This window comes from Coturnix japonica, chromosome 2 (genome assembly GCF_054131305.1).
Source record: "Coturnix japonica strain WE chromosome 2, WE-NBRP24, whole genome shotgun sequence".
NCBI lineage: Eukaryota > Metazoa > Chordata > Aves > Galliformes > Phasianidae > Coturnix > Coturnix japonica.
The window spans coordinates 16,596,594-16,616,833 of NC_140664.1; the positions used below are offsets into that span (position 1 = coordinate 16,596,594).

At 36.9% G+C, this 20,240-nt stretch overlaps 2 protein-coding genes across 23 annotated transcripts in view; one reads left to right on the plus strand and one right to left on the minus strand.

Moving 5' to 3' along the window:
• The first annotated feature begins 6,135 nt into the window (after nt 1-6,135).
• ABRA (actin binding Rho activating protein) lies at nt 6,136-12,150 on the plus strand. The gene is made up of 2 exons (XM_015856042.3): nt 6,136-6,930; nt 10,582-12,150. Exons 1-2 carry the CDS (start codon nt 6,209-6,211, stop codon nt 11,057-11,059), a joined length of 1,200 nt encoding a protein of 399 aa, XP_015711528.2. The 5' UTR covers nt 6,136-6,208; the 3' UTR covers nt 11,060-12,150.
• Nucleotides 12,151-14,884: 2,734 nt separating this feature from the next.
• Nucleotides 14,885-20,240, minus strand: part of OXR1 (oxidation resistance 1) — a 226,494-nt gene continuing 221,138 nt past the window's right edge. For 21 of the 22 annotated variants that reach the window (XR_014942466.1, XR_014942465.1, XM_085537076.1 and 18 more), the window contains 3 exons: nt 18,267-18,362; nt 17,641-17,714; nt 14,885-16,964 (listed from right to left, as the gene is read on the minus strand). Coding sequence is in view for 19 of the 22 variants with exons in the window: in XM_085537076.1 (XP_085393202.1) it covers nt 16,829-16,964; nt 17,641-17,714; nt 18,267-18,362 (306 nt within the window). In the remaining 3 variants the exon portion in view is untranslated. The remainder of the gene's footprint in view (nt 16,965-17,640; nt 17,715-18,266; nt 18,363-20,240) is intronic. The other variant, XR_014942467.1, reaches the window with a different exon arrangement.

Genomic DNA, 20,240 nt, shown 5'->3' on the forward strand with positions numbered 1-20,240 from the left:
CTTTTTACCAATGATATCTTCAGATCTGGGGGCACAATATCCCAAGTCACCAGGCTGGGTGGAAGGGCAATGACTTTTCCCTCCTTGGCTGAATGGATTTTGGCAATATGCAGAAAATGGCTCTTCCCTGATAGAAGGCACCAAAATTCAGTTTCCATTTTACAGTTTCTTTAACAAAAGTCACATTGCTGTATACACAGATTTGGGCCCAAAAATACATAAACAAAAACATTCCTAGAATTCTCTTTTCAGAGAGAAAAGATGCTTTGCTTCAAGACCTCTCAGGGCATGGAATCAAAAGAACCCTGACTTAAAAGCTAAGTTCTAAAAAAAATAAAATAAAAAAAATAAAAAAAAATCAATCAATCAGTAAATAGACTTGTCACATAAAGACAATAATTAAATAATTAGAAAACTTGAGGTTACATTTGAGTTTCAAGAATCTTCAGAAACTTGTTGTTGACTATTTGAATCACTGGATGTAACACAGAAAAGGCACATTTATGGTTTTTTTGTGTCTTTTTTAAACTCTGTATTGTCAGCTATTGAACAAAGCTGATATACTATAAAGATAATACAGGAGAACAAACTGATTCATATCCAGTAATAACTGGAAATAAATGTTCTTTAAATAGACTGATGATGAAAGCAAAGGAAAACATTAGTTTAGTCCTGCTCTAAAGCAAACTCTGCTCTCACCAAAAGATTCTGAAGGGAAACTTTCTGAAAAACTGGAAACTCCTTTGTGACCTTGAAATCTGGGAAACAACAATAAACAGAAACCTGCAGTTAATTTGAGCAGAAAAAAAAACCCAAACTTACAAATTATAATGCATGGGAATACTGACTTAGTAATACTTGACAGACCAAACCTCATCTCCAGACTAGTAACACCTTTTGTCTTTAGAGAACAGCAGTGTTACATATTTCTTAGCATGTTATTTCTTTCTTGCAGATGTTTAAAATACAGTAATTATCCTGCATATTACATCTGGGTGTTTGATTTCAGGTTCTATTCTGGTATGGCTCCCATCCATCTCATGTTGCTAATTTATGTGAAGACTTTAAATTCCTCATATGTAATGCTACGTTCAGGGACACGTTTCACTAGCAGCCAATAATTTCATACTCTCAAAGCCATAAAACTATTACTTGGTAAATGGTAAGCTAAGATACGTCAGCAAGTTGGAACTACAAAATTAAATTGCTCATAATACAATATTAAACAATTTCCTTATCAGAAAAAAAAAAAAAATGATAATCATTCACTGACAAAGAGATACGATCAACATACTTTTGAACTGCAGCATATTCTCAGGTATCCTGAAAACAGGCTGTCCTGTTTTCATGACCTTTAGAAAGTCTTTCAAACTGTAAACAGAACCGAATACCTAATGCAAATGCTTTCCTGTGATTTATTTTCACTTTTAAATGAATTTACTTCATTACTGTTTGCTTCTTGTTTCTGTTCACTCCCTTCAGATATTCAGATACAAATGTGTTTGCACTTGAAGGCACAATGGCATTAGAAGAATCTGAGCTTACCTCCTCTTAATTTTCCTGTAAAGATTTGATTCAATTGTGTAGATTCCTCATGGGTACATGGACATGCAATTCCCATGGAAAGCAAAGGGTACTATATGCAAAAGTTGGAAGAGTGTAAAATTGCTTTACAGCATTATTTTTCCTCCTCTGTAAGTTGAAGGCAACTTTAGAGGAAGAATATATTAAAGACCTTTAAGAAGAGGACATGTATGGGAGCTTGAAGATATATGGAGAGAGCTCTGTGTCCTGAGTTGGGTTTCTCTCACTGTAACACCCAGATCTCGCAACCAGACTACAGCAAAAATCATGCTGAATGCACATCTTTAGCCAGGTCACATTACACAGGGCTGCTTTCTGACTCTCATCTAGGTCTCTCACCCAGAATAAGGTAAGTGTTGGGGCTGTACTCTACAATTCATTAACTTTAGTTGCACTACTGGATTTTCCCTATCACTCCCAGCCCCTTCCACAATGAAGTCCTTCAGGTCTTGTTTCGGCCAGGGTTTTCTTCGTACCTTGCCGCATGCATTTATTTTTTTTTCACAAAGGAGGGCAGTCATGATAGATTGTGGATTAATTCTAGCCTTTCATGTAGTCGAATCCTAAAATTACACATAATCAAATGCAGATTCAATATTCCCCGCTAATTACAGAGGGATGGATGACTCAGTACAACAGAATCTCAGAAAAAAAAAAAAAAGAAAAAAAAAAAAGAGAAAGAAGTTAAATGGAAACATGAAAGGGTATCAATGTAAAATACTGCAAAAGCAAATATGTAGAGTGTTCTCATTAAAAAAAAAAATAAAAATAAAAAAAAATAGAGAGGTTTCGGTTTCAAGGCATTGGAATGGTCCACTTCTTAGAGCTCAGACACCAGCACTATAGAGAAGTCTGCACACTGAATGAGGCACAGTTGCTCATTACTATTGTTAGAAGTGACACGTTCAACTCAATCTCTAAAAATAAATCCAGAACTCATTACCCAGGTTTTCAGTAATCACTGACAATGTATGGTGTTGTGACACAGCATGCTCTACCAGCAAGAAAATTCCATTTTGAAATTCCTTATTGATAATGGCTATATATGGTTATATTTAACAATGAAACACAGATTGATCTTGTTGCTCACCACTAAACTCTGGGGAGGAAGAGAGCATCTTTCATACACATACAACTGTTTGAAAATGAAATTGCTTGTTTTGAGGCATCCAAAACATTAAATAACTAACATACAATGTCTGACAAGGTAAATTGATGAATGAAGAATAAAGTCCTTTTTCTAAAATTAAGTATCCTTAAAAAAAAAAGAATCATCATAGAATCATGGAATCACAAAGTTGGAGAGGACCTACAAGATCATTTGGTCCAACCGTCCTCCCATAACCATTGCTACCACGGGCCACTAAACCATATCTACTAGCTCCTCATCCAGACACCTCTTGAACACTGCCAGGGATGGCGACTCCACCACCTCCTTGGGCAGCCATTCCAGTACCTGACCACTCTCTGAGAGAAAAAGTTTTTCCTTCTTTCTAATCTAAACTTTTTCTGTTACAACTTGCAGCCATTTCCTCAGGTACTTTTGGACCTGGGAGAAGAGGCCAAACCCCTCCTCATCACAACCTCCCTTCAGGAAGTTGTAGAGTGCAATGAGGTCTCCCCTGATCCTCCTCTTCTGCATACTAAACAATCCCAGCTCCCTCAGCTTCTCCTCGTAAGACTTGTGCTCCAGACCCCTCACGAGTTTCAGTGCCCTTCTCTGGAACATGTTCCATGACAAGCCAGCCCATCAGAGAATGTTAGTATTCTACATTACAGCTTTTAAATATATGTGACTACAGACAACAGCTAATATAGGGGGAAAAAAAACAACAGCTTCATAACAAATAAAAGCCTTCAGTTTTGATTACTAATGGTGGCAAGGTCTCAGCTGGTCTTTCATGAGTTTGGATTCAAGAAATCAGATTGCAATGAAGCAATTCAAAAGGAGCAGTGAGAATCTAGGAACTTGAGAAGGCTTGTCCCAAGATGTCAAAGAGACTGAATCCCAAAACTGAATGCAACTTATTCATGTCAAGCTTACTCATTTACCTGCTCCAGACACGACTCCTCCCATGCACCTTTGTAATGAATTGTGCCTCAAATCCATGATGCAGTCACCACTCCACATGTCTTGCTATGCATTGGAGAATGAGGAATACCCTAACGGCTGGCTGTTGGCTTTTAGAAGTGCCAGTAAAGATGTTAGGCATAGACATTCAGGTGTAGCATTGGCCACTAAAAATAAGAAATTGTATGTATACATATGCTAAAAAAAATGTACTCTTAGTGCAGTAAAACATAAGCAATCAACCCACAAAGTATGAACCTGACTGTATGACTTGATCTTTACTTACACACTTCTCATGATTGACTTCTCACTAGCAATGTCACCATATAAAAAAGGTACCGTTATATACTTTCAAGTCATGATTGTACACTCTCTAAAGTTAAATATAATAGATTTAGTTGTCATGGAATAATTATTTTAAAGTTTCACTGGCCTGTGATGTTAAAACTTCAGTTTAAAATAGTGGCAAATTTAAACTAAACACACATTTAATATACTACCATGCAACATGGATTAAATGGTAGTTTACAACTGTAATCTTGGTGTTCAGTTTCAAAAGTCTGTGCCTTTTTGCTGCCATTTGTCTAAACTTTGTAAGCACTAAGTCTGCAAGACAATGATTAGTAAATCAAAGTCCACTAGAAAAACATAAATTCTCTTTATTAATAAACTCTTAGAAAAGGGTTGTAATTTCCATACTTTCCTAAGGAGTGGAATGCTTTTTTATTACTATGAATTTCACGACAAAGATGGCATGAGATTCAAGAAGTTCAAGAACCTCAGCAGTAATTACAGTAATAAATCCAGCAGAGCCCTTCTGTCAGGAGCATCAATTTTGGTTTGAAAAACTACATTAAAAAGATTTTAATTCTTTTCTATAGCAAAAAATAGCCACCTTTTATGGATGGGCACGTGCAGCAGATGCAACATTGGCTTTGATTTTTGTCACATCTACAAAATTCACTGGAATTGTACAAAATTAACAGGAAAGTCGCGTGAAAACAAATAGCAATACCTCTCCAACAAACCTGATGTTCTCACTGTTTCCTTCAATCTTAACTGTTATTTTTGCTTGTTTCCAAAAATGGAACAAAAAGTACATTTATGAGTTACAGAGGTTAGAGATAGGTGATCATTATGGTCGCTTCCAACCCAAGCCATTCTATGACTCTGGGACTGAAGTTTCAAGAACACTGCAACATGCATTAAAAATCAGATTCACCACGCCAAATGTTAAAAAGAAATTGGAAGAAATAACAGTGCATTCTTAAAGCCCTGGCCACTTCTATCCTCAAAGAATTATAGGAAATGACCTAAGGAGCTTGTGCTTATTACATCCTACAGGCACACACATTATCCTCTTCTTTCATCTTCATTTTCATTAACAATTAGGGAACATACATCACCCTGTACGTACGCATGCATGTACCAGCGCACTTTTAAACACAAGAAGCTCCCATTCCTGATTAGCATTTATAAGCAGTAATAAATAAGCATTCAGTAACACACTTCTTAATCAGGTTGTACCAGCACACATCACAATGCCATTTCAGAATTACGATGCAGCTGTTAATAGCTGAGATTGTACAGTATACTGAGATCATACATTTCTTTCTAAAAAAAAGTATGAGTAAATATCGAATAGCATCACTAACCTACATTATGTCATCAGTTTTGAAGAGGAAATGACCCAAGAGATTAATGAGGAATTCTGCCTAGAAGTTGAAGGTATGATTAAGCCTTTTATTATTAAACAGAAACTAAATATGATCTAACCTACTTCCAATGGTGTGGCCTTTAACAGGGAGAAGAGAAAGAAGCAGAGCAGTGAGAGTCCATATTTATCTCTGGTACGCCACCAGTAAAGCCAACAGAATTCCTTCAAGTTCAGTTTGCCTGACTGCCACGTGGCAGCTCAGCCACTGTGCTGCAAGGTATGATGAAAGGAAAAAGCAATGCCATTTTCACTTCCCATTTAGGAAACATTATACTAGGAAATAAGATACTATATAGGACTATGACTCAGAAATTGTTTATTATTATGTAACGGTTGATGTACCAGTTCACCAAAAAAAACCAAATAATTTTATAAAATTAAATAGGACTGTTTTATTAAGGTTATGCTTTATTTAATTATTATTTCTTTTTTCAAAGCCTGAAATAAAAATTAGGTCATTCATCCATCCAATCAAGTCAGTCTTCCCAACTTACGCACTTGCAGAAGACTAAGCCACTCACCAACAAACTGGGAATTGAGCAGTCCCAAGGAAGAAAGCCTAAAGAAGGTGTGAATTTGTCACTGTTCTAGCACAGGCCTGTGTCACCCCGTCTACGCCATGCATCATTCATCTGCTGTGATGAAATGTGATCCTGTTTTAAAAAAAGAACTCCGTCATGGTGAGGATACTGTATCTTTGTGAGAAGTGTTTCACATATTTTCCATGGGCACAAACTGCTCCCGCTTCTATTTAAACCTCCGCAGCTCTCTTTGCTGGACATTACTTGCTTCGGAAAGTTCATTCAAGAGGCGCCCTGCAGAAAGTAAACAGCAGAATGGCAGCAGACAGCAACATGGCTCCTGAAGAGAAACCGAACAAGACTCCTGTGAAAAGAGCAGTCCACAAGATCCGAACTGCCAGCCTTGTCTTCAGCTTGGCGCGAGGCTGGCAGCAGTGGGCAAGTGACCACAATGAAAAGCGAGCCCAAGAACCCTCTGGGTGGGTCCCCACAGCAGGAGATGTATCAGCTCAGCCAGTGCAAGAAAGACGCTTTGAGAAATGGCCAGTTCCATCTACCAAGAGGGATAATGAAAAATCCTCATCAGAGGAATCAGCAACAAGAGATGCTGAAAATAAATCAAGAGAATCTGATGAAGCCCTTGAAAAGTTCAACATTAAAAGCAAAGAGGTGCCAAAAACCGTTGTAAGTAAAGCCTATGAACGAGCAAGTGATGTTAACCTCCTCAGTGGCAGATATGAGAACAACCATGGCAGCTCAGAGACAATCAAGCTCAAAGAAGAATTAAATGGTATTGACAAAATTCTTAATGGGAAATTATCTCCCACTATAAGGAGAAAGTGTTCAAACAAAGTATCAGACCTGATCAAGGGCTATAAAGAGGAGAACAAATTAGGAACTAGGAAAGAACTGCTGTTGAAGTGCCATGATGACAGCATGGATGCAGAAGACAGTGGCTATGGGGAAGCGGAAGATAGACTTGAGCCAGAGGACAACAGCGGAGAGGTGACTCCTGTGAAGATTAAACAACCATCTCTGTAAGTAAAACATATTTCTTACAGTAACAGGAACAGTCAGATCAGCAGGCCATGATGCAGGACCAAAATTCCTTGAGAAAGAAGGGAAATGAGATCATGACAAAAAATAATTCACAGGACACAGTCAAAGTATTCTCTTGAATGAAAAAGAGAGTGAAGCAAACCAACCAACCAAGCAAGAGCAACCTATCCAGAAAACCATTCACATATCTATGTCTAAATGGCTTAATCCTTGGTAACACCTGACTATAGACTCAGGTTTCACAGACTATACACATTAGTGAAGTGGGAAGTTATATTTAGGAAATGTCGTTAAATTTGACACTAGACTTATTGGTTCATCTAAGCCACGACTTGTTCCTTAATATTTTAGTCCATATTTCAAATGAACATTTTGTTCCACATCAAGAACCCAAAGCTATTCATCTATTTCTGCAAATACCAAGTCTAAAGAAAAACTCTTGATAAGCATCCAGCCTGCCTCTACTTTGGGAGGATTGATTCGAACCATGCTGTGTTATAAATAATTTGTAAATCACATTATAAATCACTTGACAAAAAGAACTTTGCATCACTGATAGATTCTTCAAAGTCTCTCTATGTTTTCAATAGAAAAAAAAAAAAGTTCATCAAACAGTGTGGAAGTTTCTGACTGGCATGAACAAAAAGCAATAAGCAGAATCTTTTACCTACAGAAGTAGTTATTACGAGTTCCACTGAGAATTTTGAATTAAGTAGCAATCTAAATCATAGTAACTGACAGTTTTGGGAAAGACTTCTTTCAATAAGAGGACTGTGCTTGGTAACAGCAGCTTCGTTTGGAACCAGGTAATGTAATGAACAAGTAAGGTCCAGCTGCAGCCTGGGGAGTGTCCCAAGACAGCCAAGGAACAGCAGAAGTAGGCAGAAATTCTTGTGTGCTTTCCCAGAGAGCTCTGGCAGAACAACCTTTCCAGAAGACAGCTACAAACAGCTGTGCTGGCACCAGACTTGCCAGAGGGTGGCTGCCAAACTCATTCATCATGCTCTTCTCAGCAAAAGATGAAAAGGTCCACATGTCCAACGCCTCACGAGGGGAAGCTGTAGGCAGCCATTAGATACAGCATGGTTTGCCCCACTGCTCTGCTTCACAAACTCTGTGACGTTGCAGAGCACAGACAGAAGGCATGAACGAATGATCAAGCCTGAACCGTTTTGGTGTATGACCTCACATCTCACTTTAAATGTGTGATGAAGCCTCTGAGGTCAGAATGTGCTGAGGCTTTACTGAGGCCTACAGCTGGGCCATGGCCTGGACTAACGAGCCTGCGGGGAGGGAAGGGGCTGGCACCAGGACACCACTTCTTGATGCTTTGCTGTGTAACTGACAGAAGGAACAAATGGTTGAGTCTAACTGGAAAAGCTCTCCAGTAACCCAGAGCTTTAAAGTTTATGGTCCTTACTGCTGGGAGACTCTGTGTACAGTCCTTTTACAGAAATGAGCACAAAAACAAAGCATCAAAACAAAGCTATCACAAAGGAAGTGGGAGGGAAGGGCATAAGTTTGCAGCACATTACCTGTAAATAACACCAATTAAAACAAACTGCCTGCTAAAAGTGTTATGATAGGGACAAATCAGCTATCTTTCTTGTAAACCTTACGTATGTTTTCCCCATATGTCTGTTACCTGGGGGAAAGTAGATCAGCACTGAAGTGAAAACGACAAATAACATCCTATCACACTTGCTGCTATCCCTTCCACCGGAATCTGTGAGAGTAATTTTCTTCTTTTACTATGCTGTTAGCAGGACTGGATTTTTTTTAACTACTATATTTTATGCTTTTTCTTTCTTCCTTTCCTTTAATATCCTGAGAGTACATTATTTCAGTCTGTTACTTTTAAGAACCTCTCAGTTGGGTTTAATCCTCTTCAAAAACGCAAAAGTACATGACTGTTAAAGCACATCTATATTCCAAACTATATCCCAGGAAAAAATAAACCAGAAAATCATTGGTGCCAGAATTTTTCCCCTTCACACTGCATCTTCATGACTCCCAGCTGCAATGTTTACTACAGTCAGGCTAGTTCTTTCACTGAGTGAATGTTAACTTCTACAGGCTTATGAAGTACTACTTAATTTCTGTTTAGGTGTCAAAGGAATTCAGTAGAGATGAAACTCAAAACTGAAGAGGGATTTATGCTCTTCTACTGATAACAGGATAGCAGGGAATGCAGGACATGGATGCTGCCCTCCTGCAAGTTCAGGATGCAATCCATGTTATCACTTAGAGTAAAAGCAGCCTTTTAACACAGGTTTCTCATTACTCCCAGTGGACTTTAAAGCTCAATAATCTTCAATTTAGATCCCCAATCCATTGTTATGTGCTGCACAGACATGAAAAAAATTATTCCAGGTCTATGATAGTTTACTACATTAACTCGTCAATAACTTAAGCAACAAGGAAAAATGCACTTTCGCAATTATAACTAGCAAATACATTAAATGATTAACAATATGGATCTTCCAAACACACTCTGAGCACGATAAAAGCAAAATGATCAATATGATGGTGTTTTTCTCAGACACTGAAAAGAGAAATAAAGGCTTCAGTAAGAAAAGGTGAGAATAGTTGTCAAACAGTTTAAATAAAAAGGTATTATAAAGTATTCAGAGAGCTTAGTCATCTCACTCACTGCCAGACTCTCCTCTCTACCTGGGAAACTGCAGATTCAGGACTTTCTCAGAGGTCATGGTCCCTGGATAGACAGTGGAGCAGACTGATTCTTCCTGTGCTTTCATTGTATTGAAAGTGAAGAGTATTTTTGGAGCTTTTTGGTACAATTTCTCAATACAGCTAAGCCAAGTGTCGACTCCAGAACAAAAAAGAATGGTTCTGTTCTCCCACGTCTTCAATTCCAGGCATGAGGAATCTGCACTTCTTGAACCAGCAGTGCCCAGTACTGGCAGCCTTCTGGTGCACAGACCTGAACACGGGACACCTGTGCCATACACCCCTCTTTCAACAAGCATAGTAGAAAACAAAGCAGCAAGTTTGCAGAGCTTTGCTAACTGTAGTTCTGTCCTGTTATTGCTAAAATCATCAGATATTACTGGGCCGGTTTTAGTGCAGCCTTCTGGGGACTAAAAATATTAGAAAACAAATCACTTTGGCATAGCCTCAACACAATATACTCGATAGTTGAGCTCTGTAGCAACACAGTGACAGGATGTGGACAGCACAAAGACTAGTTCAGACTATCTATCTCTCACAACTTGACACTGGCCACAAGAGGAAGGAGCATCAACAGTCAGTCTGCCGGTAGCCATTCAGCAGTATGACATTGCTACACACACACACAAAATCTGATTATTAGCCTCAAGTTTCTTCCAGACTTGTACCCTTACCAGAGAGGATATGAACCCTGGACTCAAATCTAGGCTAGGAGGTGGTACCAGAGATGAAATCAAGTTGGTGGTAAACTTGCTTTTCAGTGTCAACTGAAATCTTGACTAGAAACTCCTAAAGAACTAGTTTAGAACTGAGGGAAACACGCCACCTGGTGGTTAGTATCTACTCTAGAAAATGTGTATTTATCAATAAAGATTAGTATTAGTATTGTAATTAAATTATGAAATGCAAAGCTGAAACACCTTTTTTGTTTCTTTCAGCATGAACAAGCACAGCGAAGAAAGCAGTATCAAAGCTCATAGGAAATACAGTCCTGTTAGCAGTCTGAAGAACAGGTGGCAGGAATGGGCAGATCAGCACATCATAACTCAGAAGCTGAATCCCTTCAGTGAAGAATTTGACCACGAGCTGGCTATGGCCACACGCCTGCACAAAGGAGATGAAGGCTATGGGAGGCCAAAGGAAGGCACCAAAACTGCTGAAAGAGCCAAGAGAGCAGAAGCCCACATTCACAGGGAGATAAGAGATCTGTGTTTCATCATTGAATCCATGGCTAAGCCACGGCGTGACGGCAAGATCCAAGTCACTTTTGGGGAACTCTTCGAGAGATACGTCCGTATTTCAGACAAGGTTGTTGGAATCCTTATGAGGGCCAGGAAACACGGGCTGGTGGACTTTGAGGGAGAAATGTTATGGCAAGGAAGGGATGACAACGTCATAATTACTTTATTAAAATAAGCATGACGCAAGAGCAATGTGCCTTGGAAAATCTCATTTTCCCTTTGCTACTAGATTTCACACAACTGGAATTTAAGTTTTTTTTTTTTCTGTTTTTTTTTTTTTTTTTTTTTTCCAGACCTGGACAGAAAAGACATTGAACATTTTTCTAACTACGAGCTTTGTAACTGTTGCATGATAAACGTAAGCTTCTAAATGGAAATTTTCTACATCAGGAGAGCTTGTCAGGACTCCTCAGTTAATTACTGTACACAAAATAATTAAGAAGAAGAAGGAAAAAAAAAGCACATGAACATAGAAACTTGTAATACAAATGGTTACAAATGAATTCCATTTTTTAACTTATTCTTACATTCAAGTTCCTCTTGACTATTTAAACAGGGAATATAAACCACAGCAGATCAGAAGTGGAATGACGATCTAAACTCAGACCAAATTTTTGATCTTATGTGTGTATTTCCTAATCTACTTAAATGCATGTAAAAAAGGTTTGTTTATTTGTATACAGTCAAGGATGCCAGATTTGTTACTTTTATAGACAAGCAAATGCTACTACAGTGAGAACTACCAACAACTTTCTCTTAGTTTCTGTGTTGCCTTAGACAAATATTTTATAAGCAAGACTTTTTTTATTTAATATATTTATATAAGTTATTAAATGTTTTCATTTTTAGTTATGTTTTATTTTGTGGCTTCTGGTCATCAGCCATGAAGCACAGAATGTTAAGAATAGCCAGACAGAAAATATCTCCTATGCAAGATAGCGCAATGAATCATCTGAATAATTATGTAAATATCTTCCTTGTAAATATGGAGGAAAATAACACCGAATGTAAAAGAAACAATCATGTAATTGTATTGATGTTCACAGTGAACAAGTGATTATATCTTCTACTGAAATGTACTTCTATGATGCAGAAGCAGTGTTCTCCACACCTGAATTCAACTGACTTCAGGGGAGTGGTGTTGTGCAGTACCCAGAAACACCAGCCTAATACTACAGTATTTGCTGCTTTAATTCTTCTGATATTACTGAAATGATGTATTTCAGTAACGGATGCTGATGAGAAATATATGCCGATGAATGGATACTCTAATGTCTAAATTGTATTTGCCTTTTACACAAAACTGAGAACTCCACAAGGTTCATATTGCTTATTGGATGGGATGGATCACAGTGTCACTGGACTACTACAGTGAAAAAACAAAGCAGGACAAACAAACCCCTATGCTGTTGAAAACATGCTTTCTATGCAAAGCATTTATTACACATCAAGAGGCCTGGACAAATAATTTGCAAAATGAGAGTAATTCTCCCGCCCTCAGAAGATTCTGAATGTTCAAAGTGAAAGAGCAAATATATTCTTAAAGAAGGTTGTATGAACACCCTGACTGTGTCATAAAACAAACACTGCTAACATATCTTGAGACTACAGGTACTCCAGTTTAACCACCAATAACAGTGAGTTATATATTTTAAGAGCAAATCATGCAAGAACTGGTTACTATGTGTTTATTCTAAGTTGGCATACAACAGTATTTTAGGCACAGTTACGTGCTGTGAATATAAAGAATATAAAAACATTTTCCTGGAAGAACTCAACAGCATTTCTTTAGCATTTATATTCTCTTGAGATATCTCAGACTACTCAAACAGGTCTGCAAAACTGACTTCAAAATGTAATATAAAGATATTGGCACTGTTACCTTACTTACCCTTACAGCTTTTTAAGTTGCTTTGAGAAAGTCTGCTTGTCAGCAGAATATATGAATTATAAATAAAATATTTATTTGGTTCCTTCTCCCAAAAACCAGAAAAGAAATATGTGTTTATCTTCTCAGAAGTAAAACAGCAATAGGTTATTTTGAAGTACGAATACCTTCTCCTGTTTATGGGCCACTAAAGTATTTTCCTATCGAGCTTTCTCTGGTCCAAAGCATCAGGAGATTTCAAGGAAATGAAACAGTTGGAATATGAGATACTTGTACAAAGAATACACCCCCAAGGCAGAACAGGTTGCCCAGAGGCTGAGGGGTCTCTTCCTTGGAGACCTTCAGAAGTGATCTGTGCACAGGCCTGGGTGCCCGTCAACCTCACCTGTGCTGATTCTGTGAAATGTTAATTGCATCACATTGTATTTCTGCTCACAAGAAATTCCATCCTATTATAAGACAACACAACAGAGATGAGATTCATCATAAATTCTTTTTTCAGTGTGATCCTCATGTGTAATTTAAAGCCCAAGAGCACCTCATCACCAGTTGTGGAATTATAGGTTCGTTTTTTTTCGTTCAGTGCCCTTAGGCAGCAGGAAAACATTTTTGTACTGCAACCCAAGCATGGCATACCACCAAGTGCATTTCAATATAGGTGTATTTACAGAACATAGTAACATGTGCTTTGATATAAAGTCTATACCCCACCTTCAGGGAAACATCTGGAATTATCTGTTGTGCTGCTGAAGCAGGAATCAGAAAGCTTGTCTTATGTCTTAAGCCACCCAGCATCCATATAAAACACCTTGCAGATACTGTAAACTAGCTTTTCATCATTCCCACCTGTTCAGTAGGGATATGGAAGCTGGAGGGCCTCCTACACTTCCTCTTGTTGAAGGCTGTTTTTAAACAAAGAAATGTTAAATAAAAAGAAGCAATAATTTCTAATAATTTGCATTCACATAACAGCCACCTACATAAAAGCCACCTCTGCTTTGCTGCATCTCAACTGGCAAAAAGAGGCTGGGGTGACTGTATCACAAGCAGGTGTGCCTATGTGACCATTAAGTATTAATTCACTGTACAGGGCAAGGAGATACTCACTTGACATGGACTCAAAGGACTTATTTACAATTGGATTAAAAAAACCCCACAACTTCTAAGTACTATGACTAATATTTACCCAACAGTGTCCCCCATCATATAACGTTTTGCAAAAGCCATGACACAAAGCTGTCTAAAACACAGATTTAGTACTTCTCTTGCATGAAAACTGCAAATATCCACAGTTAATGACATATGCAAGTGTTTTATGTATGTTAAGTGTTTCATTAAGAAATATTCATGTAAATGTAGAGATGTGACAAATTTCTGTGCAAATGATCGGAAGAAAATAAAGCTGAACACATAAAAAAAATAGTGAATACTCCATAATTTTCCCAATGTAACTCTCCCAATATATTACAATTGTTACTAGCAGGATCTGTGCTGAATTTAAGTATTTGACAAGTTCTAGATGGTAAGATAGTAGTCAAACTGCCTGATTAATGTAGTCTCAGTAAATGTTATCTCAGTATTATTCTGTAACTCAGTATTCTGTGATACATAAACAGTTTCCTAGCACAATGTTCTTCAAAACATAGCTCAACATATGTCAAAACTCAGCTCTTCACAACCAACATTGCCTTGTGAATCGATATTGCCTCAGAGGTCTTTACAGAAATGCAGACTGAAATTGTGTTGACAATATTACTCAGCTGAGTTAATTGTAAAGCTCCAGAGGTCCCTTCTAACCCCTACAATTCTGTCTGATACTACTAGTACCCATTTATCTTTTGATGTTACTAGAGAGAAGACATTAACAAAGGCACAGATTACTGATAAAACAAAACCAGGTGCACTTATATTTTTGTTCCTCCTTTTCCACACTCCTGCAGCATTTGACCATTTTCTAAATACTTATTACACATCAAAAGGGTAAAGGTATGATTATTAGTGCTTAAGGGTAAACAACTGAATTCTATGCATTCAGTGATGTTATGCAAGTAACAATAACCTGCATTTGTGCTTCTAAGTGCACTCCAACTACTAAATAAACCCCAACTCAAGTTTATTTTTACATATATTTAGATTTATTTGCTATACATCACTGTGACCTTAAGAGTATTTAAAATCCATTACAGGATTCTCTTTTTGCAATAATCAGTCTTAACTCCACAAAGACAATAATACTGCTGTGGAAGACCAAAGGGAGAAAAGCCATTTTAGTTTATTTACACTTCATTATTTTGTAAACATTTAGTCTACACATTGTACTAAGTTCTAATAAGGCTAAAGAGCTATACACAGAGACAGGAAACAAAGCCCTGTATTTCTATTCATATAGAGCATTAGCATATTATAAGATGAACCATCTGCCCTTTCTCATTACCATAGCAGTAAACTGTCTTCAAATAAGTTTTTAAAACTTTCCAAATATCTAAATATTTTGAAATATACAACTACATCTACTTAAGCCAAACTCATTTGGCCTTTATTCCATTTCTAGAATAATTTAAAGTGCTATAAGCAACCCGTCAATCAACACTTTTCTATAATAACAAAACTACTTTAAACATTAATTTACAAGATAATATACAATGTTTATCTGAAATAGCTGAAATTTCAGCACAAAGTCAGTCACTGTCACACTTAACAGCAAGTTTTTTCTTTTTTTTTTTTTTTTCTTTTTTGCCTTTTTTGCAGAACATAGAATAAAAGCTTTGAAACAAACAATTTTGTTGAGCTGTTATTGCCACAATGGCTTATCAATTTTCCTACAAAAGTGGACAAGAGCTACTGGAACTGTGTACTAATCTGTCATTTTTCGAGGTCACATGACAGTAAGTTTGCATATTCCACAAGTCTACTGAATTACAATATTGTCTACCTATAGTACATTGTCTCATTTTAATCTGAGCTGGTGCTAACTGTAAATGTACAACATAGACCCACTCAAAAAAAACATCACAATTATTTTTTCTTTGGACAGGAATAAGCTATATTCTTGGAGTTGATGTGCTACACGGCTACAACAGTATAACAGTATATATCTGACACTACGTTGAAAGATGCATTTGTTTCATAATCTTTGTACTTTAATGCCCTACCGTAGCTACAAATTGTCTTGAGTTTCACTTGCCTTAGCCTTTTTGTTTTGTGGAACTATTACATTCTTTATATTCCCTTGTTATTTTGTAAATCTTTGCCATGTAGCTCAATATAGTCAGTAATTGTCCCAAACCTGCAGATCATTAACAGCATGTGCAAAATGCTAATACAGTCATCATGCAGCTAAAACACATTGTTTAACTCACTTTGTTAATGTGAAAAAACAAAAAACAAACAAAAAATACAAAAAAAAAAAAAAATCAAGACAAGTGGCACTGCTGACTTTGGATATCTTTTAACTCAACCATAAGTGTACTAGTATGTGTAAAAGAAGGAATGCTGGCTTCTCACCTGTGGCACCGTAACAACAAATCCATCGTTGGTCCAGATCGATCATTGCAGTACTACTTCCAGGTACCCACACACAGCTTTCTACTTACATAGCATCACAGAGGGCAACTTCATTCACAGATAAAATTTAAATACAAAAATAATAGCCTATATTCAATGAAGCAGCCCCCAGCAGGATTACAGAAAGATGTGTGGGGAAAACCTGGGAGGCAACTGCAAAAATGATTATGAAGTTTTATAGACTGGAAGGATCAAAGTAACTGATGTTCTTTTTTAGTCCACAGTCTGTATATTTTTCAGTTTTTATAGCTTAGAAATGTAAGACAGTGTACTAAAAACAAGGAAGCATGAAAAAAAGTCCACTACAACAAAATAACTAAAAGGCCATGCTGAAAACTAAACTTAAAAAAAAAAACAAAAAACAAAAAAAAACAACTACAAACCACCAAAAAAGGTAAACTGGTGCATTATATTGCTCATAGGGATTTCAAGCTGCATTGATTAATTTCAGGTTTGGGACAATACCCTGTAGAAATAGTTCTCATTTACAACTCATTCAAAAGCCCAAATTTCTATGTCTTGAATAATGAAGTCTTCTTTCTTAGAAAGCGTATGATTCCCAAATGTTTTACATGAATGACTTCTTCCATGGTAGAGATCCCCATCAAGCCAAAGAGCGAATTCCCCACTGCAAGACAGACAACACATTAAAGCAAAAGATTGAGGGAATTAGCACCAAACTTCTGAATACATTTTTTTCATTCATAATTTAGAAACAAAGTCAGAAATTTTCAACACAAGTACTTCCTAGCTGTTGATAAATCTAAAGCTGCAAAGATTTTTCTTCCTTGCTTTAGAAATATGTTATTCTGAATAGACTAGAATGCAAAGTTACTGAGAATTCTGCAGCTTTCAACCTCTTTATTTTGTATTAAGAAACTGGTATAACAGTAGTGAGAAGAATGCTGAAAAAAGGGATGAAGCATCATTAATTTCTGAAGTTGCTGGCATGTCTTGGGATAGTACAATTTAAATTCAAGCTCCTTCTAGTTATACGTATTTCTCAGATTCACACGCCATCAGAAACTTAAGTAACTTGTGTCCGCCTGGAATACACCAGAAGACATGTAATTAGAGTATATAAGGAAGGTGTGATAGGCTTGTATAGTTGAAACTTGGTGTCAACTACACTGACGACAGAAGTCCTTTTTAAGTCTACTAAACATAAGTTAAACATCAGACATACTAAATCGGTAACTTTCAAGCACTGAGCTATCAAACAAATAAATTCTGAATTCTGTCTTAAAGGTGCAAAGATGTACACAGATAGTTGAGATTCTTCCTAATGAAAAATTATAACCCACCCTCCTCCGCCAAAAGCAAGGGAATCCATGTCGCCTTTAATGAAGAACATGTTGTCTCCTGTCCATTTGAAAACCTAATGAACAAGCAAACAAAAAATACATAATATATTAATATTAAAATACGTAAACTCTTCATTTAGGCATATGGACAACCAAACACCAATAGTGATTTTAGTAAGTTAATGAACTTATAAGATCTATACACAGAAATTCTGGACACAGGTATAAGCCAAAACAAAAGTAGCACTAAATGTTCCTTAAGTTTCATAGTATTTTAAATAACACCACTCTAAACTATCCCTTGAGCACTAATGCTTCTACACAATGGAAAACAGAAATAAAAAATACACTTAAGATAGAACCATTAAGTCATTTTCAACTTTTCAGACAGATATCTGGCATAATTTTAAATGCTATAAAAATATTCAGAATAGCAGAGTCTCTTTCACCATGCAAACACTATGTTAACTGCACACTGATTCTGTGGAAAAGCTTATATGATGGTATTTCCTCTGCCAACCCCTAGAACTTTTCTGATCATTTACTCAAACTTATTCAGACAGTACCTTGAGACACATTTCTGAGGTTCGGAAAGAGGAAGATCAATGCATACCATAACTTCTTACCTCAAAATCTGGAGAAAAAGTGAACAGAAAGGTCTCCCCAGTGCCATAAAATCCGTCACTCACTTTAAATGGTTCAGATGCCAGTGCACCAAAAATCTGTAAGAAAACATGACAGATGATATTAAAGACTACAGAGCATCTGAGTGTCCCTAAAGATTGATAATAACAGAAACAGATCAGTCAGATTTTAGGTGTTACCAGATTTTTAATTTCATGTAGGAGTATAAACCTTAAATATTATCATGTTTCTGAGAGCACTGATTTCCACTGTGGTATGTAGCAGTACAACCGGAAGATAAGAGAACTTCCACTCACTAAGAAGTCAACATACAAACCAAAGGGATAAAAACTAAATTTGGAAATTCTCAGAAAGAATGTACACATTTAAAAACCTTAAATATTCTGTTACTTCACATGTACTTCCTCTTTCACTTCAGCTACAATACTGTCACAGCTGTAACTGAGTTCTTATTCTTTGAATAACTTACTCCTATACCAAATAAGAAGTAAGCAATAGTTATCCAGTCTCACAGCAGAAACTGACTTAAACTAAAGCCTTTTTAGATAGTATAAAAATACAATGAATATTTAGCAAGAACATTCCTACAGTAGTTAAAAGAATGTTTGAGGACTGACCATTGGATTTTAAAATTTCATTTAAATACTATCAACTTCTCACAAACAAGAACAAATGGAAAAGCACCTGACACAGTTATGTAAAAAAATAAATGAAGTGCACTTCACAAGGACCAAATCAGTATTCCCATTTCAACATCTATGAGTACAGAATAGATGCAAACACCAGAGCTGTCCAATACCACTCACTTGTTTATACAAGAGGAAATGAAAAAATAAGTTCCTGTGTTTCTTATTCATGTTACTTAGTACGTCTAAGAGAAGCAAAGCACTGAGTGAGCTCATGTCCTGAACATATGCCTTATGTTTACGATGCAAAACAAACTGTTTTCTTCTGCCCATCCTAAAAAGCTGCATAGCCACAGACAGGTTTTCCAAGTATTCCATTCCACACTGAGTCACTGGTAGTCATTAGCAAACATGAAACTATATGAGCAGGAAATAAGTTACAAGTTCCAGAGCAGGATCTCAAGGATTGTATACAACTACGAAGCATCTAATTAAGACTGTTTTAAAGTTAGCTTGATTTTAAATCATCAGTTCAGATAACTGCTGTTATAAAATTCCTTTATTTCTTAGCAATTTTACATGGGCCAGGAAATTTCTTATTCAGAAACTTCATAATTTCAGTTGAAATAAATAACAGAAAGCCAAAAGCAACAATGTGTTCATTAAGAATCAAAACATCCCCCTCCACTCAATACACAGTCTTCCACCGGCCATTTATGAGACAAAATTTCCTGTCTTTTAGAAGACTATCATAGGTAGTTTTCTACAAAAGGCTTTGGTAATGCACATCAGACTATGCCTTAAGTCTGACTGAGAGCCATCATGACATTTTCTGAATCCTTTTGGTTTGACTCATTCACTGATCTCCTGCAATCACTGTAGACATTCCACCATTATGGAACAGAAGAGAGGTAATATTTACATGCTGAACTTCCTTAATGCCATGGCACCCAAAGAAGTTGCCTTGTTATTTTTTTAAGAACGTTGCTACACTGAACAGACACCTTACCTTGGAGAATACTTGTGAACAATACTTACATGCTAAAATAAGATTCCTTGTAGGAACGCAAACTGTTTTAAACTTACTTGACAAGAAGATGAAATAAGGAATTGCAGTCAGCTAAGTGTACTCTTCAAAGACATACCAGTTTCAAATGCATTGTTAAACTCAGCCAGAAACCCTGAAGTTCCATGGAAAGAAGTACAAATTTCTGTACGTCTGAAGTGATTTCTCCCCCACCCCCCAAGTCCCTGCAGCTCAAGAACGTGGAAGAAGTTTCAATGCAAGCTCATAGAAGGACTAGCTCAATATTTGTATCTTTGGTATAA

Bases quoted from the DNA above. Each gene is read 5' to 3' on its own strand.
- ABRA (XM_015856042.3), top strand. From the start codon at position 6,209: ATGGCAGCAGACAGCAACATGGCTCCTGAAGAGAAACCGAACAAGACT. The intron at 6,931-10,581 runs GTAAGTAAAACA...TGTTTCTTTCAG, and splicing joins AAGATTAAACAACCATCTCT to CATGAACAAGCACAGCGAAG.